The sequence below is a fragment of the Saxophila tyrrhenica genome (assembly GCF_035928015.1).
Source record: "Saxophila tyrrhenica strain CCFEE 5935 chromosome Unknown scaffold_5, whole genome shotgun sequence".
In the NCBI taxonomy this organism is placed as follows: domain Eukaryota; kingdom Fungi; phylum Ascomycota; class Dothideomycetes; order Mycosphaerellales; family Extremaceae; genus Saxophila; species Saxophila tyrrhenica.
Genome location: NW_027041737.1, coordinates 845148 through 865789, shown reverse-complemented (window position 1 = coordinate 865789; position 20642 = coordinate 845148). Strand labels below are relative to the sequence as shown.

Sequence of the window (20642 nt, the reverse complement as noted above, 5' to 3'; positions counted from 1 at the left end):
GCAAGTGTGGATTGAGGCTGTCACGTGCGCAAGAAGACGGAAAAACGAAACCGCGTTCCAGACGTTTCAAGACTTCGGCCTCGTTTTGATGCCAGGCAAATAGACATGAGCAGCCATCGATGTGCGATCACCACCGGCGTAGTTTCTAATACGCTGCAACAGTCTATGTACTTCAAGTCATGTTCGCATTTTGGTGCGCCGCCACCACGATCTCGCCCAACGTCAACGTCAGTCACACTGCCCTGTATGTCCAAGACTTTGCAAGAACAAATCTCAGTAGCGAATGTGAGATCCAGGTCACTGGGTCCGGGCCGTGACCTCTGCATGAGCGATATGCACGACTCCCCTGTTTGCACGACCACGGCTGCCGCTCAAACAGCCTTAGCGAAACGGGTACCTGCCTGGACGTCTAGATCGCAGAGAACGAGATTTCTTTGTTGCTGCCAACGTACGTCACAGTCAATCAGCGACAGCGGCCAGGTTTCAGACCTCGTTGGTATGTTGATCCAGCGAGTGTTGGCTGAGCGAATCTGGAACTGGCCACCACGGAGATGAAGACTGGGGTGATGTGCTGGAGCGAGCTGTCCACAGACATTGGGCAGGGCGACACCCATCGGTCGGTAGGGTGCATGCCGCAGCTCGAACGCAGCTTGCAGACCCCTCTGTTGATGCGTCTTGTCGGACAGACCGTGCCTGACGTCAAGCAGTCATCTAAACTGCGCCTGATTTCTTCCTTCTAGCACTCTCGAGCCAACTCCACTCAGGGTCCTGGATTTTCTCCAGCAAGCATTCTTCAGCCATTGTCAGCCCCGCAGGTTGACATGCTGGCCCAGGAGATGATCGGACGGCAACCTGCAGCTGTTGATGGCAACGGCGAATGCTTAATCCACCGGCACAGGCCGAACGAACACTTCAACTCCACATCGCCAGCCAGTCCTTCACGCCAACTCAGTACCGACAGCGGTAGCCGTTGATGAGTATTACCGACAGCCCACGGCTCCCATGCTAGAGCAGACCGGGGAATAACCACCCTCCCGCTTTGACACCCGCACGCCGCCCCATGGAGGCTAGAGCTCATGGTCGGTAGGCCGTGCCGAAGTGACTTCTGATCTCCTGGGAGCGTTCGTTCTTTGAAGTTCAAACACGCTCGTTCGGTAGAGGTGTGGCAAGGTGAGACACATATTAGAGACCGACGAGCGCCGCTCAGTGGAAGAGGCTCACTCCTGTCTGTCTTGTAATATTCGCATTGGTGGTGGCTTGCTTCTTCGAATCGTTGCTCTTCCTTTGTTACTGGTGGCTACAACCGTCGTTCTTGCTTGCGTCATATCCTAATACAATCGTTTCGATCCTGCACATATCGGTCAATATCTGGGCGGTGTGTCTTGCTGCGTATGCACCTCCTGCATACCTCTGCATCTCATCTTCACCACTCAGGGCTCTGCTGCGGTCAAGCTGTTGATACTCCATCTTGTAAGTGCTACGGCTTCATGTACATGTCGAACAAAGCTGAGGATGGCAAGGGATCTTTCACCAGCCCCTCAAGGCTTGATTGAGACCGAGACACTCTTGTCCATAGTCCACCTTGGACGAGCTGCGGGTTCTCCAGGTCTCATTGATCCATACACCGCCCCCAGGGAACCCCCAGGAACTACTGCTTCGCTCCGCAAAGTTCGCGTCATCGAGCATTGCATTACAGTCGGTCTGGACGCACGCTGGCCTGCTCGCGATGTGGCCTTCAACAATGTCGGTGAATGGACGGAGAGTGAATTTGGAAAGCTCGTTCCCATCTTTCCTTCAAGCGCAAGTGAATGGGCAACCGACCGTCTTCTTCAACCCGCATCAAGGCTTCGTCCATCATCGATTTGCACCACGTCGAGCAACAACTCCACGCATCTTCACCATGGACGATCGCGCCGGTTCACCTGCTGCGTCCGCAGTCTTTCGTCCGCACGGCAGCGAGGCTGACCTCTTCGACCACCCGCACTACACACACCATCCGCTTCGCCACGCATCCGCATCGACATCCTTCAGCAGTGACGCCAGCGTCGATCCTCGTAACATCTTCCACCACGATCAATACCTCTCCAGCATCCAGATGGGCGCTGAACCTCATCAAACAACGGCAGTGTCGAATGTACCGGCGTACTATCCGTTCCGGTCATCAGAGCTGTCAACCTCCACGCTCACCATCCCTCCCGGCCCAATCAAGATTGACACGAGTCCACCTCTTTCAACACCAACAGTTCTTCCAATCGAAGTCGATGTCACCAAGTACGAGCCGCTGGAGTACGAAGAGTGGCTGAGGACACCGACAGAGTACACCGGCTCGCCACCAGACACTGCAACCTCCCCCACGGATGAGACTCCAGGCACGCCACCAGATTTCGCCATCGCCCCAGACTGGCGTCGGGGATCAGCGTGCAGCACGACCGACGAGCATGTTCTCCACGCTTTCACTCCGAATCCTTTCCAAGCGGCGTTGGAGAAGAACATCCGCGGTCGCCGCCTGTCGTATCCCGACCACTACCAGTTCTTCCCACAGCCTCTGGACTCTTACAGCCTGTCTGCTGGTCCCATCCCAACAACAAACTGGAGCATGCCACCAGCGTACACGGAGAACCACATCAACTTCAACCGTCTTACGGAGCTGTCGGCCAGCGCATCACCGCAAGACATCGAGCGCCCTCTGACCAGTCTTTCCGTGAGCTCAGCATCCACCAGGCCTGCCGCTGAAGAAGACGACGACCACGACCAAGATGGTCCGTCCGCACAACCACCCACCCAACAGTCAAGCGACTACAACGAGCGCAACGACCTCCTCCTCGACCTCCGCAACAAAGGCCACTCGTACAAGGAGATCAAGCGCCTCGGCCGCTTCCGCGAAGCAGAGTCCACCCTCCGTGGCCGTTTCCGCATGCTGACGAAGGAGAAGTGGGAGCGGGTGCGGAAGCCGCAGTGGAAGGGCGCGGATATTGCTTTGCTTCGGAGGGCTGTCAAACACTTCCGGCAAGATGGTGTTGAGTCTTCGAGGAACCGCAGGGCGGCAAAGAAGATGCCGTGGAAGAAGATTGGAGAGTGGATGCAGGAGCATGGGAGCAGTTATACTTTTGCGCCGGCGACGTGTGCGAAGAAGTGGGATGAGATTGCTGCTTGATGGCAGGTTGATGGAGGTAGTGTTGGTGTTGTCTGTCTGCATTGCATTCGCTGGTTGGGCGCATTGTCGGTACGGATTGGTTGACTTCTGCATAGCGAGGGCAGGAGCATCATGAGTGTCGTCGTTGTATCAGCTGTGCTGGCTCAGACAGGAATCAGTATGAGGGACTGCTTAATGTACAATAGCATGAATGTTGGTACCAGCTGGTAATGGCTTTACCTACGTCTACCACCATTTCTCACACAAGACACGTTCTTTAGCCATGCCATCCTGCCGCGAGATGAACTCGACAGACTCATCCGTCATTCTGGGCACTCCGCAGACGTAGCACAAGGTGTTTGATCGACCAGCCTTGTCATCTGCATACCCGTCTATCGCCCGTACAAGCTCCGACTGGGTGATTCTGCCGGCGTATGTCTTGTTCGGGAGGCGACCATGTTCAATACGTCCTTCGTCTCCAGTACCGGTCAGAAACAACCGAAGCGTGACATTTCTATCATCAGCGGCTGCTATCAAATCCGTGAGCCGAGATAAGAACAAAATTCGCTGTGGATCTAGTTCTGATTCTGCTTTGGTCCCGTAGATGAAATGGATCTCCTTTGGCCGCGAAGCAGATCTAATGAGCTGTCCGAAAATCGAGATGAGAGGATTGATTCCTACGCCTCCCGCAATGAGGACCAAACGATTGATCCGACCGGTGTCCAGTTGTGGAGGAGGCCAAGTGAAGCTGCCACCCACTCTCACAACGATTTGCTTGCCCATGATGGCCTCACTGGGCTGCCACAGCCATTGTGCTGGAGGATTGGTACTCTTCTGGACTGCGAGCTCGATATGGCCTGGGTGGCCGCCGCTGGGTCTTGCCTCGCTTGGTGTTGACGTGATTGTGAAGCCTCCGGCCTTTGGAAGGCCTGGGATGAAGGTGTCCAGCCACTGCCCAGGTAAGAACTTTACTGCCGATGCATCAGCGCAATGTTGACTGTCGGTCTGGAGTTATGAGCGAGACGGACTTTTACTGTACGAGTAGGATCGACTGAGGTCAGTCTGAGCAGTCGTATTGTGTCGTTGACCTGTCGGATATTGGAAAGAAGGACTGGTTCAAGGTTGCTTTCTCGAGGTTCTGCTGCCGTCCTGTCCTCATGAGGAAGGGAAGATCGCACTGTGGCCATCTGTCTACTACTAGACAGCGCAAATGGAATGGAACGGAAGGGGATGCAACTTGCTCTACAGCGTAGCAACATGGAGAAAGCTTCAACGAGATATTGTAAGTGTTAAGGAATTGTTGACGTTGACGTCGTCCACGGCTGGCCTCGAAGTCTCATCAGCCTTGGCCAAAAGGCGCCACTTGCTTTCCTTTCGTTACAATTGCACCTCATCTCCTTATCTTAATCATAACGCGTTTGGGTGACTGTTGACGCTCATGTCAACGGTAGCCATCTGGACATCTGCACCGCTTGTCCTCCAATGTATACAAGGTAAGACAGGAGCACGACCGCCAGGGCGGCTTCGCCAGCCCCGATGCAGGTACAACACAGCCTCACTTAGGCGACGAGGCATTGCTGCGTCCGAGTCGAATGGAGAGACGTCTAACATCTCCTCAATTTCTTACTCCTCAGCTTTCTTTTTCCAGTCCTTTTGTCCCTGTAGAGGGTATCGCAATAGCTTTTGGGCCAAATGTGCGCATCCGAACTCAGGATGGAACCAGCGATCTCACGAGTCAACTCCTGGTCGACCAACAGAACACTGGTTGGCAGCGATGGCGGTAAGGACTCGCACCTCTACAAATCCATGGAGGGTACTGCCGGTCAGCTACCCATCATACAGACTCCAGACATGAGGCAATGGCTTGACGTCAGCACACTCCCACTCTCTGGAAAGCTGCTCGAGGAGCTTCTGCGCCTACACGGTCCTCCTGACAACAAGATCGAATCTCGCGGAAACTTGGCTAAAAAGGCGAGCAAGTTTAAAGCCTGGCTCCGACAGACCAAAACGGGAGCAGATGTCCGCTTTCGCAGCAATATTGACAATGCCCGAGAAAAAGTGATCGACTATCACATCGAATCCTACCCTGACCCCAAAGCACGTGATGAAAACGGACCGGCAATAGCGGAGCTTGATGGTATCGAGATCCAGGGAGTCGCAGAACTTGCGGAGCCTGTACCAGAGCTGTTCGACACTTCTGCGCCATCGGAATTGGTTGTAGCTGCAGACACTCGCAGAGCATCCGCAGATGAGAGTCACGACGAGCCGCTACCGAGATACGAGCCACGAAGGGACCCGTCAACGGTCTCCACGTCGAGCAGCAGGGTGGAAGGTGTCTTAGTACCAAGGCCTTCTGTGGGCGTGCATCAGCCTTCGTCTCCATCGACTACTACGGCACGAGGGTCAGACGCCTCCCCAACAAGCGATCACGCAAGCAGCGCTGGTCTCGATGCACGCAATACAGCGCCCGGCCAAGCTTCCGGCGCCGTGCAGCAACCTGGTGAGCATGGTAATCCTCCGAGGCCACTGATAGACCTGCTGGATTCAGCGGACCGCCAATCTCAGGAGGGGCAAAAGCTCTCAGATAACTTACAAGATATACTGGCAGCTATTCATAACCACCTGGCGAACAACAAAGCCCCATCGGACGACAAAGTTCCTGACGGCGGCGGTCGGTTCCGTGTGATGAGTACTGAATCGTACGAAACGGACACAGATGCAGAGCCGCGTATTGTTCGCAGAGCGACCGTGGCCAGGTCGAAAGGCAGGAAATCAGCCATTACCTCACCAAGACGTAAGAGGAGTGCCTCTACTGCTATCTCTCCATTGTCATTCCAATCATCCATCAGACTCGACGATGACGAGCAACCCAATCAAGAGTTGTTTCGAAAGCAGACACTGCCGAAACGTCTACCTGCGAGCGCTGGTGCCGAAGCGATATGGCAGTCTTTACTTCGCATGCAGGCCAAGATCCTGGGACCGGAACACCCGATGACATACCAGGCGAAATCTGACCTGGCTCATAGTAGGACCAGCAGTCATGGCAGCGGCTTCCAAAATCTCTCTGCTCTACAAGCGAGCAGAGAACTTGCTGTGCAGACGTTAGGCATGGTACATCCATGGGTTGCGGCGTTCTGCGAAGAGCTTGAAAAGTTGGAAACGCTGACAGCTGGCAAGATTGAAGGCGACACGTCAACTGCTGGCCAAGAGGAATCTACAGTAGTTGCCCATCGAGGAGAAGGAACTCACATGGTGCCACACACCAATGACGAAAACGGAGAAAGGATCGTCCCAGCCGGCAGAACAATCATTCAGGAAGTCCAGTCCTCCAATGACCCAGTGAATGCCGGAGTCGAGCCGTTCAATACCCCAGTGCATGCCAAAGTCGAGCTGCCAAAGATCAACCCAAACGTTCCACCTCCCCAGCAAGAACATTCGCCCTTGTCACGATCTACAAACCTCGATGGCCTCTGGAACGTTCAACATCAGCCGCATCGCCCCAGAAGCACCTACAAAGCGTTTTCGGGCTACGTTTTCGAAGGCCTCACGAACAGCGCACTTAACTCAGTAAAGTGGCTGCAACGCAACTACGGCCCCGAACGACCAGTGGAGCCGGGCAAAGAGCGGGTACGATGGACTTGTGCTTGTGGCGAGGAATTGCATGATGACTTCGTCGAAACGCGGCAGGGAGCAGCTCGCGAACTCCAAGCATATCTTAATCGTCCACAGACACGGACTGGCGGCGGCAATAGCCCCACGAGCCCTTCGAGCTCAAATGGTACTGGCAGCTTCATGGGCAGTTCGGTAGGTGGGACACTTTCGTCGACCACCTCGCGGTCAAGCTATGGCTCGCAAGTTCCCAGCTTTACGGGAAGTAGCGATAGTACTAAGCCTCCGCAAAACGCACCTGGGGTAAGCCAACGCAAGCGAGAACTCCCCCAAGGCTCACGCTGACAAAGACTCCAACTTAGCCATACTTATACCCCGGCTACACGCCGCTGGCAGACCCACCATGGCTTCTCGTTTGCGCCAACGAAGACCGCCACACGCCCAAGCTCGCCCATCTCGACATGGGCCCACAGATCAGATCCGACAAAGACCTCGCTCTCTCACTTCGAGACCACTACTTCCAAGTCAACGGGAATTGGTGGCGCTCCCTCCGAATACGAGGCTTGACCACGATCGAATTTGTCCAATTTGAGGTGCACCAGAATCGCTTCGCAGACATAAGAAAGTGCCCAGACGTCCCCCCTGTGTCCACCGGCGACTACAGCTTTGAGCCTGGAGATTTGCTGCCGCCGGTTGGGAGCACTTATTTGCTGCACTTGTTCAAGCACCCTGGAGACTACGATGGCGAACGCATCACCTATCTGCGATCACCGAAGAGGAACGGGCGGCTACAGTGCGGTGTAGGCTGGGGCATTAACATGGTCGAGGGGTTCCTTCCGGATAGAGTCTGGATGGTTATTAGGTTCGTTGGAACATGACGTCGGACTTGACTAGAACGCTGACTGGTACCATGCAGCTCCCTCTTTACACTTGGAAGCCTCGCTTTCATGATCGCCTGGGCAGCCATCAAACACGATGTGCAGGGTGCTTCTGGTGTTGCCGCGTGGATAGTAACGATCTGTATGCTGGCAGTCGGCTGGATTCAGGCGCTGCTGGGATGAACGCTCGTTGCTTGGAGGCTGCTTTCGAGTTCGGCATCTGCTATGGTTCCGCGGCACGCGAAGCAGTCTGCGCTGCAATGCAAAAAGACTCTTACTCATAAGGATACAGCTGAGGCTGACGGTTGAACTGAAGTCGGATAAATAGAGCTCGAGCTCGTCTCCGACCTCGCTGCTTTCAAAGTTGGCCTTCCACCACTGTGTCATTCGACAGATTGATCACAACCAAGAGACACCATGGCGTCCCCGTTAGCAACATGTGGCATCCTATCGATTGGTGATATGGGACTTGGTATCGGTCGACTCCTGATAGCAAACAACTTTCGAGTCATCACGAATGCTTCAGACAGAAGGCAAGTCCATCGCCATCCTGAGACCTGAACGAATCCTGATAGACTCATAGCCAAGCAACTCAAAATCGAGCAAAAGACAACAACATTTCCCTGGTCCCCAATGACACCGACCTAGCGAACCGCAGCGACTACATCATCTCCATCGTCCCACCCCGAGACGCCATCGCCACCGCCCAACGCATCATCGATGTCTCATCTTCTGGCTCCCTAACCCAACGCAGCAACCCTCTCTACTACCTCGACCTCAACGCCACGAGCCCCAAAACAGCCCGCCACATCGCCTCCGTCTTCTCCACCTCCGCCCCTCATATCCGCTACATCGACGGCGGCATCATCGGCGCCCCTCCCTCTCCACGCAATGACGCTGCAAACACCTGGTACCGCCCCAGCATCCCCCTCTCCGGTCCCCACCCCCTCGCAGAAGCCAGCCCATCCGGCGCCCACCTCGCCTCGGTCCTCAACGTCAAACACATAAACCCCACCATCGGCTCTGCCACCGGCCTAAAAATGTGCTTCGCCTCCCTCTCCAAGGGCTACACAGCCTTGGCAATCCAATCCTTCACCACCGCCTCCAACCTCTCCGTCCTCCCTCAACTCAAAGAAGCCATGGCCGAGTTCAACCCCGCCGGTCTGCAGAGCGCGGAGAGAGGCCTGCCGAGTATGTGTCCGAAGGCTTATAGGTGGGTGCACGAGATGCGGGAGATTGCGGAGACGTTTGAGGCGGATGGAGGGTTTGAGGCGGGGGAGAGTAGTTTTAGGAGTATTGCTGAGGTGTATGAGTTGGTGGCGAATGGGACGGTGTTGGGGGAGGAGAAGGTGGGGAGTAGGGTTAGGGGGACGACGGCGGAGGAGGTGGCGCGGTTGGTTGGGGCGGGGACGGCGAGGAGGAAGGAGAAAGTTGAGTGAAGGCGGAGTGGAAGTGACAAGGTCTCGTGGGTTTAGACGAGGCCCTCGAATGCTCGTATGATGGCCGCGGATACGACGCTGTAGGTTACGATGCGGTTGTGTCCTGCAGATCGGAGTCAGATGTCACTGCTAAACAGCAGAAAAGGAAGTCTTCCTACCTCCGTATCCAAAAATCTCGAACCTCAACCCTGGCCGTCCTTCTCCCGACACCGAGTAGACGGCCTCCCCGCTACTGCCGTTGATACATTTCTCCCCCTCTCCAAGCACATTTCGACAGATCATTTCGGTCTGGCGATACGTGATATCCATGTCGTTGAAGCCGTGGATGATCTGCAGGGAGCCCATGCTGTATCCTTCTGGCGCTGTCAGCAGCTCCGGCCGGGAAATAAGCGCATCGTAGTAGGCTCGTAAACGATCCTCAGTAGGCCACTTGTCGACCATATTATCCGTCAGCATCTTCGCCAACGCCGGGAATGGCCGCAGTGGAAGAAGCAGAGGGATGAGGCCTCCCATGCGGTAGGTCAACATCAGCGAGGGAAGATTGGCGAATGGTGCTACAAGCACGATGCCTGCGAACACCGTTGATCGATCGATCAGATCTCTACTGGCGAGCAACGACGCTTCGTCTGCTCCTCCAAGACGGCCGGGATGTAGCGCATTTTTTGGGTCAAGGAACTCCAAGCCCACGGCGCTTGCTACAGCAGTTCCGAGGCTCTGACCCATGAGGACAATCTGTTCCGGAGGTATGTAAGCAACGTGTAAAACCCAGTTGACCAGAGCCACGCCGTCGGTGATCAGGCCGGCTTCTGTCGGTGAGCCTGTGCTATGGCCGAAACCACGGTAGTCCACGGTGATGACATGTGTGTGCGGTAGCGTTGTTAGCTGGCGGATGGTGTCTGTACGCCAGCCTTGGGCGACGTGGCCGGCGTTACCATGGACTTCTAGGATAGGGTCTGGTTAGCCGTGATGGAGGAGTTGGTAGGCAGGGACGGACGTACAACTAACCACCACTCTAGCCTGTGGATCATTTATCAAGAGGTCTAGCGGAGTGGCGGAGTCTTCGTCGCCTGGCGGCAGCTTGAGGTTCTTCTCGTGCCGCGTGTAGACATCGATGGGAAGGACATGCCATGCATGCAGTACTTCGCGGTCAGGAGTCGAGATGTTGAATGGCTGGACTTGGTTCTCGCAAAACCCGAACTCTTCGGGGTTGTTGATGTCGTGATAGAAGAGGGTGTTGATCTTGTTGGCATATAAGGCGCTATGGCACATGATCAGGAGAAGCGTCGAGACAAGATGGAATGAGATGGCTCACAATCGTTGCAAGCGAGGTGTCATCAGCGCACCAAGAATCAAGCCATACACTCCAACGAGTGCCGCCAGCGCTATGGCAGCCTTGCCGATGGCGTTGGCCATCTTGATGATGTTGGAGAACAGATGGCAGCAGATGATCTGGTGGAGTTTGACGTGAGCATGTGAAAGCGATCTGATTGGCCAGACCGATCTGGCGGGCCTTGCACTTCCACCTTTCTGAACATCTGCATCCTTCCTTTCCCAAACATGACGATACTACGATAACACAAAATCCATTCACCGAGATGGCGCAAGCAACATCACCCACTGCAGGCCAGAAGCGCGGTCCTGGACGACCAACGAAGGCTGCGCAGCCAGCGCTCAAGAAGGCCAGGACATCTACACCTCTGTCGTCTACCGTGCAGTCGCCGACAGCAGAATCACCAACATCCGACAAGCGCTCCAACAAGTTGCCGTCCAAGATATCCGAGACGCGCCCCCTCCCAACCCTCCCCGAAGCGCAACCGCCCAACCTCTCCACCACCGACTACCAGAGCATTGCATCCTCCGCCGTCCTCGAGACCTCCCTCCACCGCTCCCGCCTGAAATGGATCAACGAAGGCATCTTCGAGCGCTACTGGGTCAAGCCGGAGTCAGGAAAGCATGCGCGGCCTCCACCACCCAACAATCCCGAGCTCAAGTGGCAGAAGCACAAAGGTCCGTGTAGGATACGTATCGAGCCGCACATCTTCGAGGTCGAGATTTACGTGGAAGAGAAGCCGAAGCCGGCGCCTGTGAAGCAGTATGCGCCGCCGCAGACGAGTGCGTATGGGCAGCCCTACAGACCGACGCCGCAGCAGACGTATGGAGGGCAGCAGAACCAGTACTATCAGAATCGGCCGCTGCCACCTGTACAGCAGACGATGGCGCAGGGAGCTGTTACTACTAACGCGACGTCTCCAGCTCCAAGTATGACAAACAGTCCACAGCCTCAAGCCGTAGCGAGAACACAGCAGACCCCGGCATCCGCGTCACCACAACCCGGACAAGGTGACAAAAAGACCTCGGACCCCGTCATTGGCATGCTAGCGACTCGAGCCTCCACCGATCCGGAACTGAAAGCGCTAATGAAAGAAGTAGCAACCGGGCAAGCTACCCAAGCACAGCTCGAGGTCTTCCAGAAACACATCAACGACTTGAACAAAAGCATCGCGGACAAGAAGAAGAAGGACGAAGAGGCTGAAGCTGCGGCGCAGGCGGCTAAAGAGCGCGAGGCACAGAACGAGATGATCCAGTACGACGGCTCGAACGATCGGCCACCGCAGCCCCAACAACCGCCTGTCCAGCAACCCTTCCAGCCCTACCAACAACCAACCTACGCAACCCCACCCCGCCCCGAACCCACCACCCAACCCGTCATCCTCGCCTTCACCACCCCCGGCGCAACGGAAGACCGCTTCCTCTTCCCCCAACACGCGATCCTCGAGTCCCTCTCCCCGCAACACCTCCTCGCCAGCTTCATCGTCACTCGCAAAGGCTCCGCCGCCGCCGACGCCGCGCTCTTCGAGCCCGGGGTGGAGTACTGGCAGCCCGTCACGCTGATGGTGGAGGTGGCGTATAACCGCGAACACCTGATCGAGTGCGTGAAGAAGTGGGTGAAGCCGAAGGAGGAGGTGAGGCGGTGGATGGAGGGGGTAATGGGACGGTGTAGGCGGGTACCGGAGGGGTGGTTGGCGCTGCGGTTGCCGGTTAAGGGGGGCAAGGAGGAGGCGGTTGGGGAGGAAGTGGAGGAGGTTGTGCCGTCGGTGGTGGAGAAGAGGAAGGGGATGAATGTTAAGTTTGTCAAAAAGGCGCCGGTGAAGAAGGATGAGATCGCTAAAGGGAAAGGCGAGGGTGCTAGTGGGGGGGCTGTTAAGGATGCTGCGCCGCCAGTGGAGGGGAAGGGGAAGGATGGTGCGGGTGTAAAGGAGGGTGAAGACGGCAAGGCGGATGTGCAGGAGACTACGGAGAGTGGGCGGCCGAGGAGGGCTGTGAGGAAGAGTGTTAGGATTAGTGAGGGATAGTCTTCTCAAATTTTGAAGCTCTGTCACATGCTCGTACCTATTCGTTGCTGCAGTGCTGTACTTGCCCTCTGAAGGCTGTGAACGTGCAATCCTCGCGCGCAAAGCCCAAAAATTCCCCAGCCAACTTGCACGTTTCCACGCTTATAATTTTCCGTGCTTCTCGAATATGATCTGCTGTATAGGTATTCGGATGTGCCCGGCATTAGCTCGGCGTCGTCTCGGCACAAAAGACGGTTGGTAGATAATGCATATTTCAAATTCCTCCTTCCATAAGTCCAGTTCTCTGGCTATTCCAACCGTTCAAACTCGGCCGTGTGGCCCAATGGCAAGGCGCTTGACTACGAATCAAGAGATTCCAGGTTCGACCCCTGGCACGGTCAGAGAAAAGGTTGCATTACATCTTTTTGTTCGATTTTTGATCAAACGGGCAGTTAAAAATTGAGGAAATGTCTTTTTGGTTGAGCAAAAGGGGCAGAGACGTAAGTGGCACACAAGATGATAAACGCGGCTGGCCACCAGCTTGGTCCCTTCGTTTTACTGTTCGTTCGAGGTATACTTTGATACTGTTGTAGCATGTTGTACATTATTTGTTCGAGATTGAACGGAATGGGATAGCAATCTTGGCGAAAATTGACCAGAAGGTGTTTCAATTGAGCAGAAGACTCCTTGCAATTGATTGAATACCTTGGGTAGGTGTTAAGGTTTAAGATGTTCAAACAGGACTCTTGATCTTGGAGATATACCGTTATTAAAAGTAGAAAGAAAATTTACCTGCAAGTGTAGTATCTTCACCTCTCCAGACCGTGGGCGTCTTTGCTCCGTTAGCTACCTCCAACCAAGCGAGATGGTTATCTTGCGTTGCACAGCAGGATCCCCGGTCAGATCTTGTGCTCGAAGGCCATTGATGCCCTTCCTCGTAGACGTTGCTAAGAGATCCAGATGGTAGCTCCTCTCCTCCTCCAAGATACCAAGACCATCCCAGAGGATCAGCGGCGGCCATGATTCGAGCTTCGCCTTCGCGGGATGCAGAGAAGGCTTCCCCGCGATAAGGAGTTGGAAGTGCTGCTTTGCGGAGTTGGCTCGACGGCGCGTCTTTTTCTAAGACCTTTTGCTAGTCCTCCCATGCCAGTAAATGAACTAGCGAGACTAGCAGATAGCTTGCGCCATCAGAATGACGCGAGAAGAAGGTGGTTGTGGGCAGCGGACAGTCATCTGCTTGTGGCAGGCGTCGGAGCAGATGCATGTCAGAGGAACGATCGACGCGGCGGCGTTCAGAATGGGAAGGATGTCCGGTGACTGCCGCGAGGGCGGCGGTTGAAGGTTGTGCTACTATCATGGCTTGGGGTGGTGTAAGTATCCGTTTGTAGAGAGTATTGTGTCCGCCAATGTGTTGGAACTTGTTTCTAGCACTCTAGTCCAACGTGAGGTCGAGATATGAACTCCGTAAGAAGGGTGTTTCACTGTGAAAGCAAGTGCTGGTCCGAGCTGTTGCGCTAGAAGCCGCGAGGAAGGCGCCATCTCAGGCGAAGATCTTCTGTACTGTTTCTCCTCCTCTCCCTCACTAACCACATGCACTCCACGATCAGCGCCCTCACTCCACCGTAGACCAAGCCTCAGAGACTTTAAGCAGCGAAGACGCAGCGTGGCCAAGCAAAATCAGGATCGCGCCTTCCACGACCCGCAGCATTCCACAGGGAGATTGCACCTCCGCGACCCAACCTGACCCCGGCGCATTCTGCTCTGCACCCTCGACAACATCGCCACAGGACCGAAATCAGACTGCAGATGCTTAGCGACACACACCCCAACATACCACACGACTGATCCCCTCACCCCCGAATGCAGCGCCGACGGCGCATCTCACCCGGCCTCTGCCATTGTACCATCACCTGAGCCGCGGCACGTCAAAGTGGATTGGAACACGTACCGCGCACGAGGGCAGGACTGCCCGACAGGCGCACCCACCCGCCTAGCCGATGGAAGAGCACGCGCATGAGAGCTGCAACATTGTCTACTTTTGCGCCAGTGGGAAGGAGGATGTCTACGAGCTATATCATAAGCGGAGTCCGCCCGATGTCCCGCCAGAAGGTGACGAAGGGGCGGAAACGCTGCAGCAGGCATATCACAATGTGCGCGCGCTGCTAGACGAGGATCAGGGCGGCTTTGACGAAGGTAGGGAGATCCTGCTATGCTATGGGTGAGGTGAGGTCGCTGACTGGATGTAGTGTTTCTATGTTCTTCGATCAAGCAGTGCTCGGAGCGACTCGAAATCTATGCGAATAGCTCACCGACTGTTGTGCTGATCGAGTTGCACTCTTCTCCGAGCGCACAAGACGAATCCAATCTGACCCTGGACAAGCAATCCAGCTCATATGCTTTACTCACCACTTTGGGAACAGACATCCAAGGAGCGCGTTATCAGCGACCAGTCCTACCATTCATACTCGTGATTTCTGGAAGACCACCTCACGGTGATGGAACCCTGGAGAGCAGCCTGACGGCAGATCTTCTTAGTGCCGGCGCCAAAGATGTGATCCAGAGCCCGCTGCAGCATGAAGATATCAACCACTTGATAGGCCATCTCAAGGAGAAAGTGCGCGCTCCTGTACGATTGATCGCGTCCCAGATGGCGCACAACCTCGTGGATAGCATTCATGATTGCTCCGAGCCACGGATCGCAGAGCATCGTCCGGATTTGAATCTTCCACAGGAAAGAAAGACAGCCGTCGAAGAAACCGTTGGAAAGTGGCATTTTCCAGCCTCGGACTTCAATATGGATGAGCTCACCTACGCGGCCATGTTCATGCTCGAGCACCTGCTGCGGGCACCGGAGTTGGAGTTTTATGCTCTGCCGAGAGATAAGCTGATGAGTTTTCTGCTGGCAACCAGGCGGCAGTACAAGCACGAACGGGAGGTCTACTACCACAACTGGAGGCATGCCGTGGACGTCACTCAGTCAATGTACTGTTTCCTGCTGGATGTGCGGCTGTGCACACCTCAAAATTCCGATGAAGGGCCACAAAAGGAGCTCAATGCCTTGGAGCGGATGGTGACGCATTTGGACGGCCTTATACTGCTGGTTTCTGGGATTGGCCATGACGTTGGACATCCAGGCGTCAACAATGCTTTCCTCGTGGCGGCTAACCATCCCTTGGCTCAGACATACAACGACAAGTCTGTTCTCGAGAACTACCACTGCGCCGCATATTCACAGCTTCTTCGCCGGCATTGGCCAGCCTTGCATAATATCACCGGGTTCCGGTCAACAATGATCTCCACGATCCTGGCGACGGACATGCAGCGGCATTTCGACTACATGAAAAGTCTGAACGAATTGAAGTCGAAGACAGAGAGCGCTGATGCCGACGTTGAAAGCTGGAACGACAAGGACAAGGAGCACACGCGGGAGCTGATCATGGCCCTCTTGATGAAAGCAGCGGACATCTCCAACGTCGCACGACCATTCGACGTCTCATCAAGCTGGGCTAAGATTCTGATGAACGAGTTTGCTCGGCAAGGCGAGCTGGAGAACGAGCTCGAGATTCCTACCTGTCTCTTTGGCGGACCTCCGGACACTGAAGACATTCTGGCGGCAGCACAGAGTCAGAAAGGCTTCATGAGCCTGTTCGGCTACCCACTTTTCCAAGGCATTGCGGACATCCTGCCCTGCATCTCCTGCGCGGTCAAAGAGATACAGAAGAACCAGGAGATTTGGGACAAGAAGATCGAGGAAGAGAAGGAGCGGCGAAAGCCCCGCGGCAACGAAGGCCACCTCACCTTCAGCTCTGTTACCAACAAGGAAGTTGAGGAGGCGAATTCGCATCACAAGTCCGATCCTTCCGCCGTTCCGAACAGCGTGCCGCAGTCACCTTTGAAAGACCTCAGTCGCGCTGCAACGCCCAACACGGATACTTCTCCATCGAAACACGGAGCGCAAGGTCTAAGGCAGCAGCTTGTGCATGGCATAGCACCAGAGGACGACCACAAACGGGCTTCCGCACCATTCCTAGGCGCTAATGGCCCACCTCTCTCACCTCAAGGCGGCGCCTCGCGGCGATCCAGCAAGGACGTCGCTCTGGATCAAATGCAGCAACTGACGGCCTTTGCCCATCAAAGTCTAAGTCCGACACCGAGCTCACGTAGAGGGTCTGCAGACGCAGGCCTCCAGATACAACAGAGCTATCCCAGCTCACGGCGAGGCAGCAAGGACGAAAGCTTGACGACGATCTTGGTCACTAAGGGCGGCACACCTAACAGGCGCAGCTCGCCATCTCTACCATCAAGCAAGACGACCTCACCCAACAAACAGTTAGCAAAGCGCAACAGTATCCAACAGACCCAGAAACAAGCCGCGCGCGCCTCAGTCCCCTCCGCCCGCTCCCATGCCGCCAGCACCGGAACAGCAACAACCACCCAACCCTCCCTCTCCACGGACGCCTCGACCCAACCTTCCTCGGAAGAAGGCGACCGCGACCCAAAACCCCTCTCCCACCACGCCTCCATCCCCTCAACCGAAGACCCCTTCATGGTCCCAGGCACCTGGCCCAACAACCTTGACGGCCAACATCGCGCTTCCCCGCCTGCAGGCGAGTTGCCGAATACGCCGCCCACGCCGCCTTCGATGGCCATGTCGCGGACGACTTCGCCGAGGGATTTTCTGAGGCAGTCGCCCAGTGCGGATACGGATGCGAGTCGGGGAACGCAGAGGAAGGTCGATGGGAAAGGGGTGCGGGAGAGTCGCAGTCGAAGTCGTTTGAGGGGGTTGAAGTTTTGGAAGAGGAGGAAGGGGGGCAGTGAGGGGGAGGGGAAGGTTGAGGTTGATGGGGCGTCGCCGTGATCTCTCTGCTCGTATCGTTGCAGGCGTTTGAAGGAGGCGTTGGGAGAGGATGTGCTATGCTGTGCGAAGGATCATCCAGCTACGAGGGAAGGGCCTGAGGCGTTCATGGTGGAGTTCTGTGAGATGATGAGTTGGCTCCGTTTTGTTACGACTTCGGAATGAGATGGGATGGATGGCATGACTGCGATGATATTGCTTGATTCTTCTTTGCTCAGTCTATAAGACAGCCGAGTGCGCTGCGAGTTGAGGAAGAGTAGGTAGCAGATGGACTGCGTCCACAATGAATGAGAAAACTCTCCTATCTCGCGACTTCATTCGACAGCATGTGTTAGTCCTATTCACGTGATCGTTCTTGGCGAGGTGAAAGCCGGGGATGTGGTTGGATCGGCAGCCACCCGTCCGACGTGCATTCATTCCAGGGTCATTGTACATTTGAACTTCGTGTTGTGCATGCGCGTTTGTTGCGAGAAGAGTAATATTGATACCTTGGAACAGTTAGGAAGGCAGAGCTGTAGATATCCTGTCTTGTCTTGTCGTCCAACAAACAACTGCGACACGCCGCGCAACCGAACGCAGAGACGACGTCGCGACATCAACGTCGAGCCTCCTGAGATCGACGAACTGCCGTGTTATTACGACCACTGTACACCTTCCACACCACTGTACCCAGACGACAACGCAACGATGGAAATAACGTCCTCCCCGCCCATAACGCCTATCAAACAACACATGTCTCCCCTCGAAACTTCGCCTTCCAACACCTACCGCTCCCCCATCTCCCGCCGAACTAGCAGTTTCTCCTCCAACCACGACAGAAGTCCCGTCTCCGCGCGGTCGAGTCGACATCGGTTTTCAAATGGCTCGCAGTATTCGAACGACTTTTCACCGGACGGCGGCGGAGGAGGAGGAGGCGGCATGGGGAATCTGGCTGACGAGTTGGAACTCCTCGACGATGACGAAGGAGAGGATGGGGAGATAACAGAAGTCGCAGACGAAGAAGGCGGAGCATCTACAGTTGACGGAGCCAGGGATTCAGGAATAGATGTGTCGTATGAGTCGAAGCGAAGTCCTTCGTCGACAGGACATACCAGGAACTTCTCCAAACCCTTCTCGAGTCCGCAGAAACCGCCTGATTCACCGCGGCCGCAGGAGCGAGAGGAGAAGCTGCCGCCGGAGTTGGAGGATCTGATGAACAGTGTCGCGCGCATGGCGTCGTATGCCGGGACTTCAGAGGACCCGCTCATCCCGAGGGTGGTGGGTTTGCTGCAGGATTTGGGGAATCAATCGAGTCTCGAGACCGGGGTGCAGAGGATGAATACGTCGACGAACAGTATTACCTCCTACGTTACTGTGCAGAGCAAGACGCTGCAACAGATAGCGACAAGCCTCTACTCGCCTCTGGCGCTCTATGGCATACAATTAGATCCCGTCATCCTGGACGAACTCGCCCCGTTGATCGACGCTCTATTACAGGACCTCCCGCTCCCAGACCCAGCCCCGCTGCAAGGGCTGCAGAAACTCCTTCGCGAAACGGATAACACCGTCTCCACCCTCAGCCAGTTAACCGACACGTTACAAATGGGCAAACACGTGACGAACGACGCCTCAAGGAGGCTGAGGGATAGCCAGCGCATGGTCGCGGAGCTCCGCCGGGAGCGCGAGAGGGCTGACGCGGCGAGGGAGGAGTTGGGGAGGGGTGGGTGGAATGAGCGGGTGCAAGGGAGGTGGGGGGAGAAGCAGTGTGGGGAGATTCTGGGGGGCTTTGAGAGGAGGTGCGAAGAGTTGAGACGGGGGTTGGTTGAGGCGGGTGGGGGGTGACGGGTGGTGGGTGATGGGTTAAGGAGGGAAGGGGGTGTTTTGTGTTTGGATGATACCCACTACAGTACTTCGCTTTTTTGGTTGTATGGAAGGGATGAATCTTTTCGAATGGCTTCGCCGGTTCGTTTTGGGGTGAGTGGGAGGTGAGTTTTGCTTTTGCTCTCTTTTTACTGCTACGATCTCCCATCCCGACCCAACGACAGCAGCTCGCATCAGCCTTAAAGCAGGAGACTCTTCAGACCATCCAGCCGCACGCCAGCGTCTCAAGGCCAGTCCGCCGGTATGGCTGTGGCGGTCCAAGTCTTTCGGTTCGCCAAATCATTTACACCATCCCACGCAGTCAAGACACGCAACATCCAGACAAGCAGCCCACCCAAGAAGCGTTTCTTTCGTTTTCTCTCCACGATAGCACGGATGTCAAATTGCAACCGAGCCTCTCTCCATGGCTTACTCTTCGGTTGTGCCGCTTTAGAAGTGCTTATATCGACTTTCTCTTTGGGAGGTGCGCTTGCTCTGCCTTGAAAGGGGAGGGACTGCTTACGCTTTGCCGGACGTTTTGGGTGATGGCAGGATGTGGGTGGGCGCGCCGACATGGCTTGTGTGCAAGAATTTGCATGGTTGCTATATGAAGAGGTAGGTTGTGTGGCATGGGTTTCAAGGTGTTGTGTCGATGGCGTCGCACTGGGTTGCTTTCCATACCGGTTCTCTGTGGCTATCGTTTCCAAGATATATCAAGGTTCTGGCGTAGTACGATGTGAGTCGTGTGCAGTCCGAGGAAGAAGATGGCGCGAAACGATGAGAGCCATTGAGGTGCTGAACACGATATGCCACGTCTCTGTAAGAGCTGTTGACGTGTAGCCGCTCAGAGGGCAAGGCAACATGCCAGGGACTGAGGCTTGAAGAGATCGAACTGACGAACCTTGTATGCGGCTCTGCTGAAATCTGCGACAAGGCTGCAAGAACGACGTTCCGGAGATGGCTGAGGTCATTGCGTGAGCAAGGCTGTGACCAGGATCTCGAGCATGCCAGTGCCGCGATCACTTTCGTGTGGAGTATGGTTTAAACCTGCGCAGCGGCCCCTCGCAGCCATGATCCGGTGACTCTGCGGTCTTCATGAGAAGGACGCCTGCCACTTCGCCAACCAGACAACAAGCGGGAGACCTGGCGGTCCTCTCACCACTACTGCCCATGCCAGTCTTCAAGTACACTGATGGCGTCATGACTGATTGACTAACTGTTGTTATGCCCGGCGTCAAGAGATTCGATGAATGAGTCGAAGTCATGCGCCGTCGGAGCATCGGACCACCGTGCGCTTGAACCCCTTGTGGTGACACCCGTCTGTGGTGGTGCCACCCGCCCGTCTCAGGAACAATCGATTCAGGCGCCAGTCCAGTAGTAGTTGCGACATCACCCACGAGTTTGCCAGGTTCAGAAGTGAGATGTGAAGCACCGAAGTAGACCAAGTCGTTTTCGTCTTCCTGAGGTCGGGCTTCTTTGCAAGGTCGTGCCCGGGCCAAGCATGGTATCTGGAGCTTCGCAAGAACTTGCTCCCGAAGGATCCGTAGACGTTCTTCG

General features: G+C 55.5%; 7 protein-coding genes and 1 non-coding gene across 8 annotated transcripts; 6 read left to right on the top strand and 2 right to left on the bottom strand.

The window, feature by feature from the left end:
• Nucleotides 1–1512: 1512 nt before the first annotated feature.
• LTR77_003729 (uncharacterized protein) lies at nucleotides 1513–3154 on the top strand (the record flags this gene model as incomplete). Its single annotated transcript, XM_064800984.1, has 2 exons — nucleotides 1513–1762; nucleotides 1800–3154. 2 exons carry the CDS (start codon nucleotides 1513–1515, stop codon nucleotides 3152–3154), a joined length of 1605 nt encoding a protein of 534 aa, XP_064660935.1.
• A 225-nt stretch (nucleotides 3155–3379) lies between these two features.
• LTR77_003728 (uncharacterized protein) lies at nucleotides 3380–4320 on the bottom strand (the record flags this gene model as incomplete). Its single annotated transcript, XM_064800983.1, has 2 exons — nucleotides 3380–4104; nucleotides 4173–4320. 2 exons carry the CDS (start codon nucleotides 4318–4320, stop codon nucleotides 3380–3382), a joined length of 873 nt encoding a protein of 290 aa, XP_064660934.1.
• Nucleotides 4321–4846: 526 nt separating this feature from the next.
• LTR77_003727 (uncharacterized protein) lies at nucleotides 4847–9059 on the top strand (the record flags this gene model as incomplete). Its single annotated transcript, XM_064800982.1, has 4 exons — nucleotides 4847–7045; nucleotides 7105–7604; nucleotides 7659–7752; nucleotides 8196–9059. 4 exons carry the CDS (start codon nucleotides 4847–4849, stop codon nucleotides 9057–9059), a joined length of 3657 nt encoding a protein of 1218 aa, XP_064660933.1.
• Nucleotides 9060–9188: 129 nt separating this feature from the next.
• On the bottom strand, nucleotides 9189–10472 carry LTR77_003726 (uncharacterized protein; the record flags this gene model as incomplete). Its single annotated transcript, XM_064800981.1, has 3 exons — nucleotides 9189–10012; nucleotides 10058–10317; nucleotides 10372–10472. The coding sequence occupies 3 exons, from the start codon at nucleotides 10470–10472 to the stop codon at nucleotides 9189–9191; spliced, it is 1185 nt and encodes a 394-aa protein (XP_064660932.1).
• A 182-nt stretch (nucleotides 10473–10654) lies between these two features.
• LTR77_003725 (uncharacterized protein) lies at nucleotides 10655–12412 on the top strand (the record flags this gene model as incomplete). Its single annotated transcript, XM_064800980.1, has 1 exon — nucleotides 10655–12412. The coding sequence occupies one exon, from the start codon at nucleotides 10655–10657 to the stop codon at nucleotides 12410–12412; it is 1758 nt and encodes a 585-aa protein (XP_064660931.1).
• A 308-nt stretch (nucleotides 12413–12720) lies between these two features.
• LTR77_003724 lies at nucleotides 12721–12792 on the top strand. The gene has a single exon. It is a non-coding gene; the product is annotated as a tRNA-Arg (tRNA).
• Nucleotides 12793–14388: 1596 nt separating this feature from the next.
• On the top strand, nucleotides 14389–17249 carry PDE2 (3',5'-cyclic-nucleotide phosphodiesterase; the record flags this gene model as incomplete). The annotated part of the gene is made up of 2 exons (XM_064800979.1): nucleotides 14389–14584; nucleotides 14638–17249. The coding sequence occupies 2 exons, from the start codon at nucleotides 14389–14391 to the stop codon at nucleotides 17247–17249; spliced, it is 2808 nt and encodes a 935-aa protein (XP_064660930.1).
• Nucleotides 17250–17933: 684 nt separating this feature from the next.
• On the top strand, nucleotides 17934–19067 carry LTR77_003722 (uncharacterized protein; the record flags this gene model as incomplete). The annotated part of the gene is made up of 1 exon (XM_064800978.1): nucleotides 17934–19067. The coding sequence occupies one exon, from the start codon at nucleotides 17934–17936 to the stop codon at nucleotides 19065–19067; it is 1134 nt and encodes a 377-aa protein (XP_064660929.1).
• Between the last annotated feature and the right edge of the window lie 1575 nt (nucleotides 19068–20642).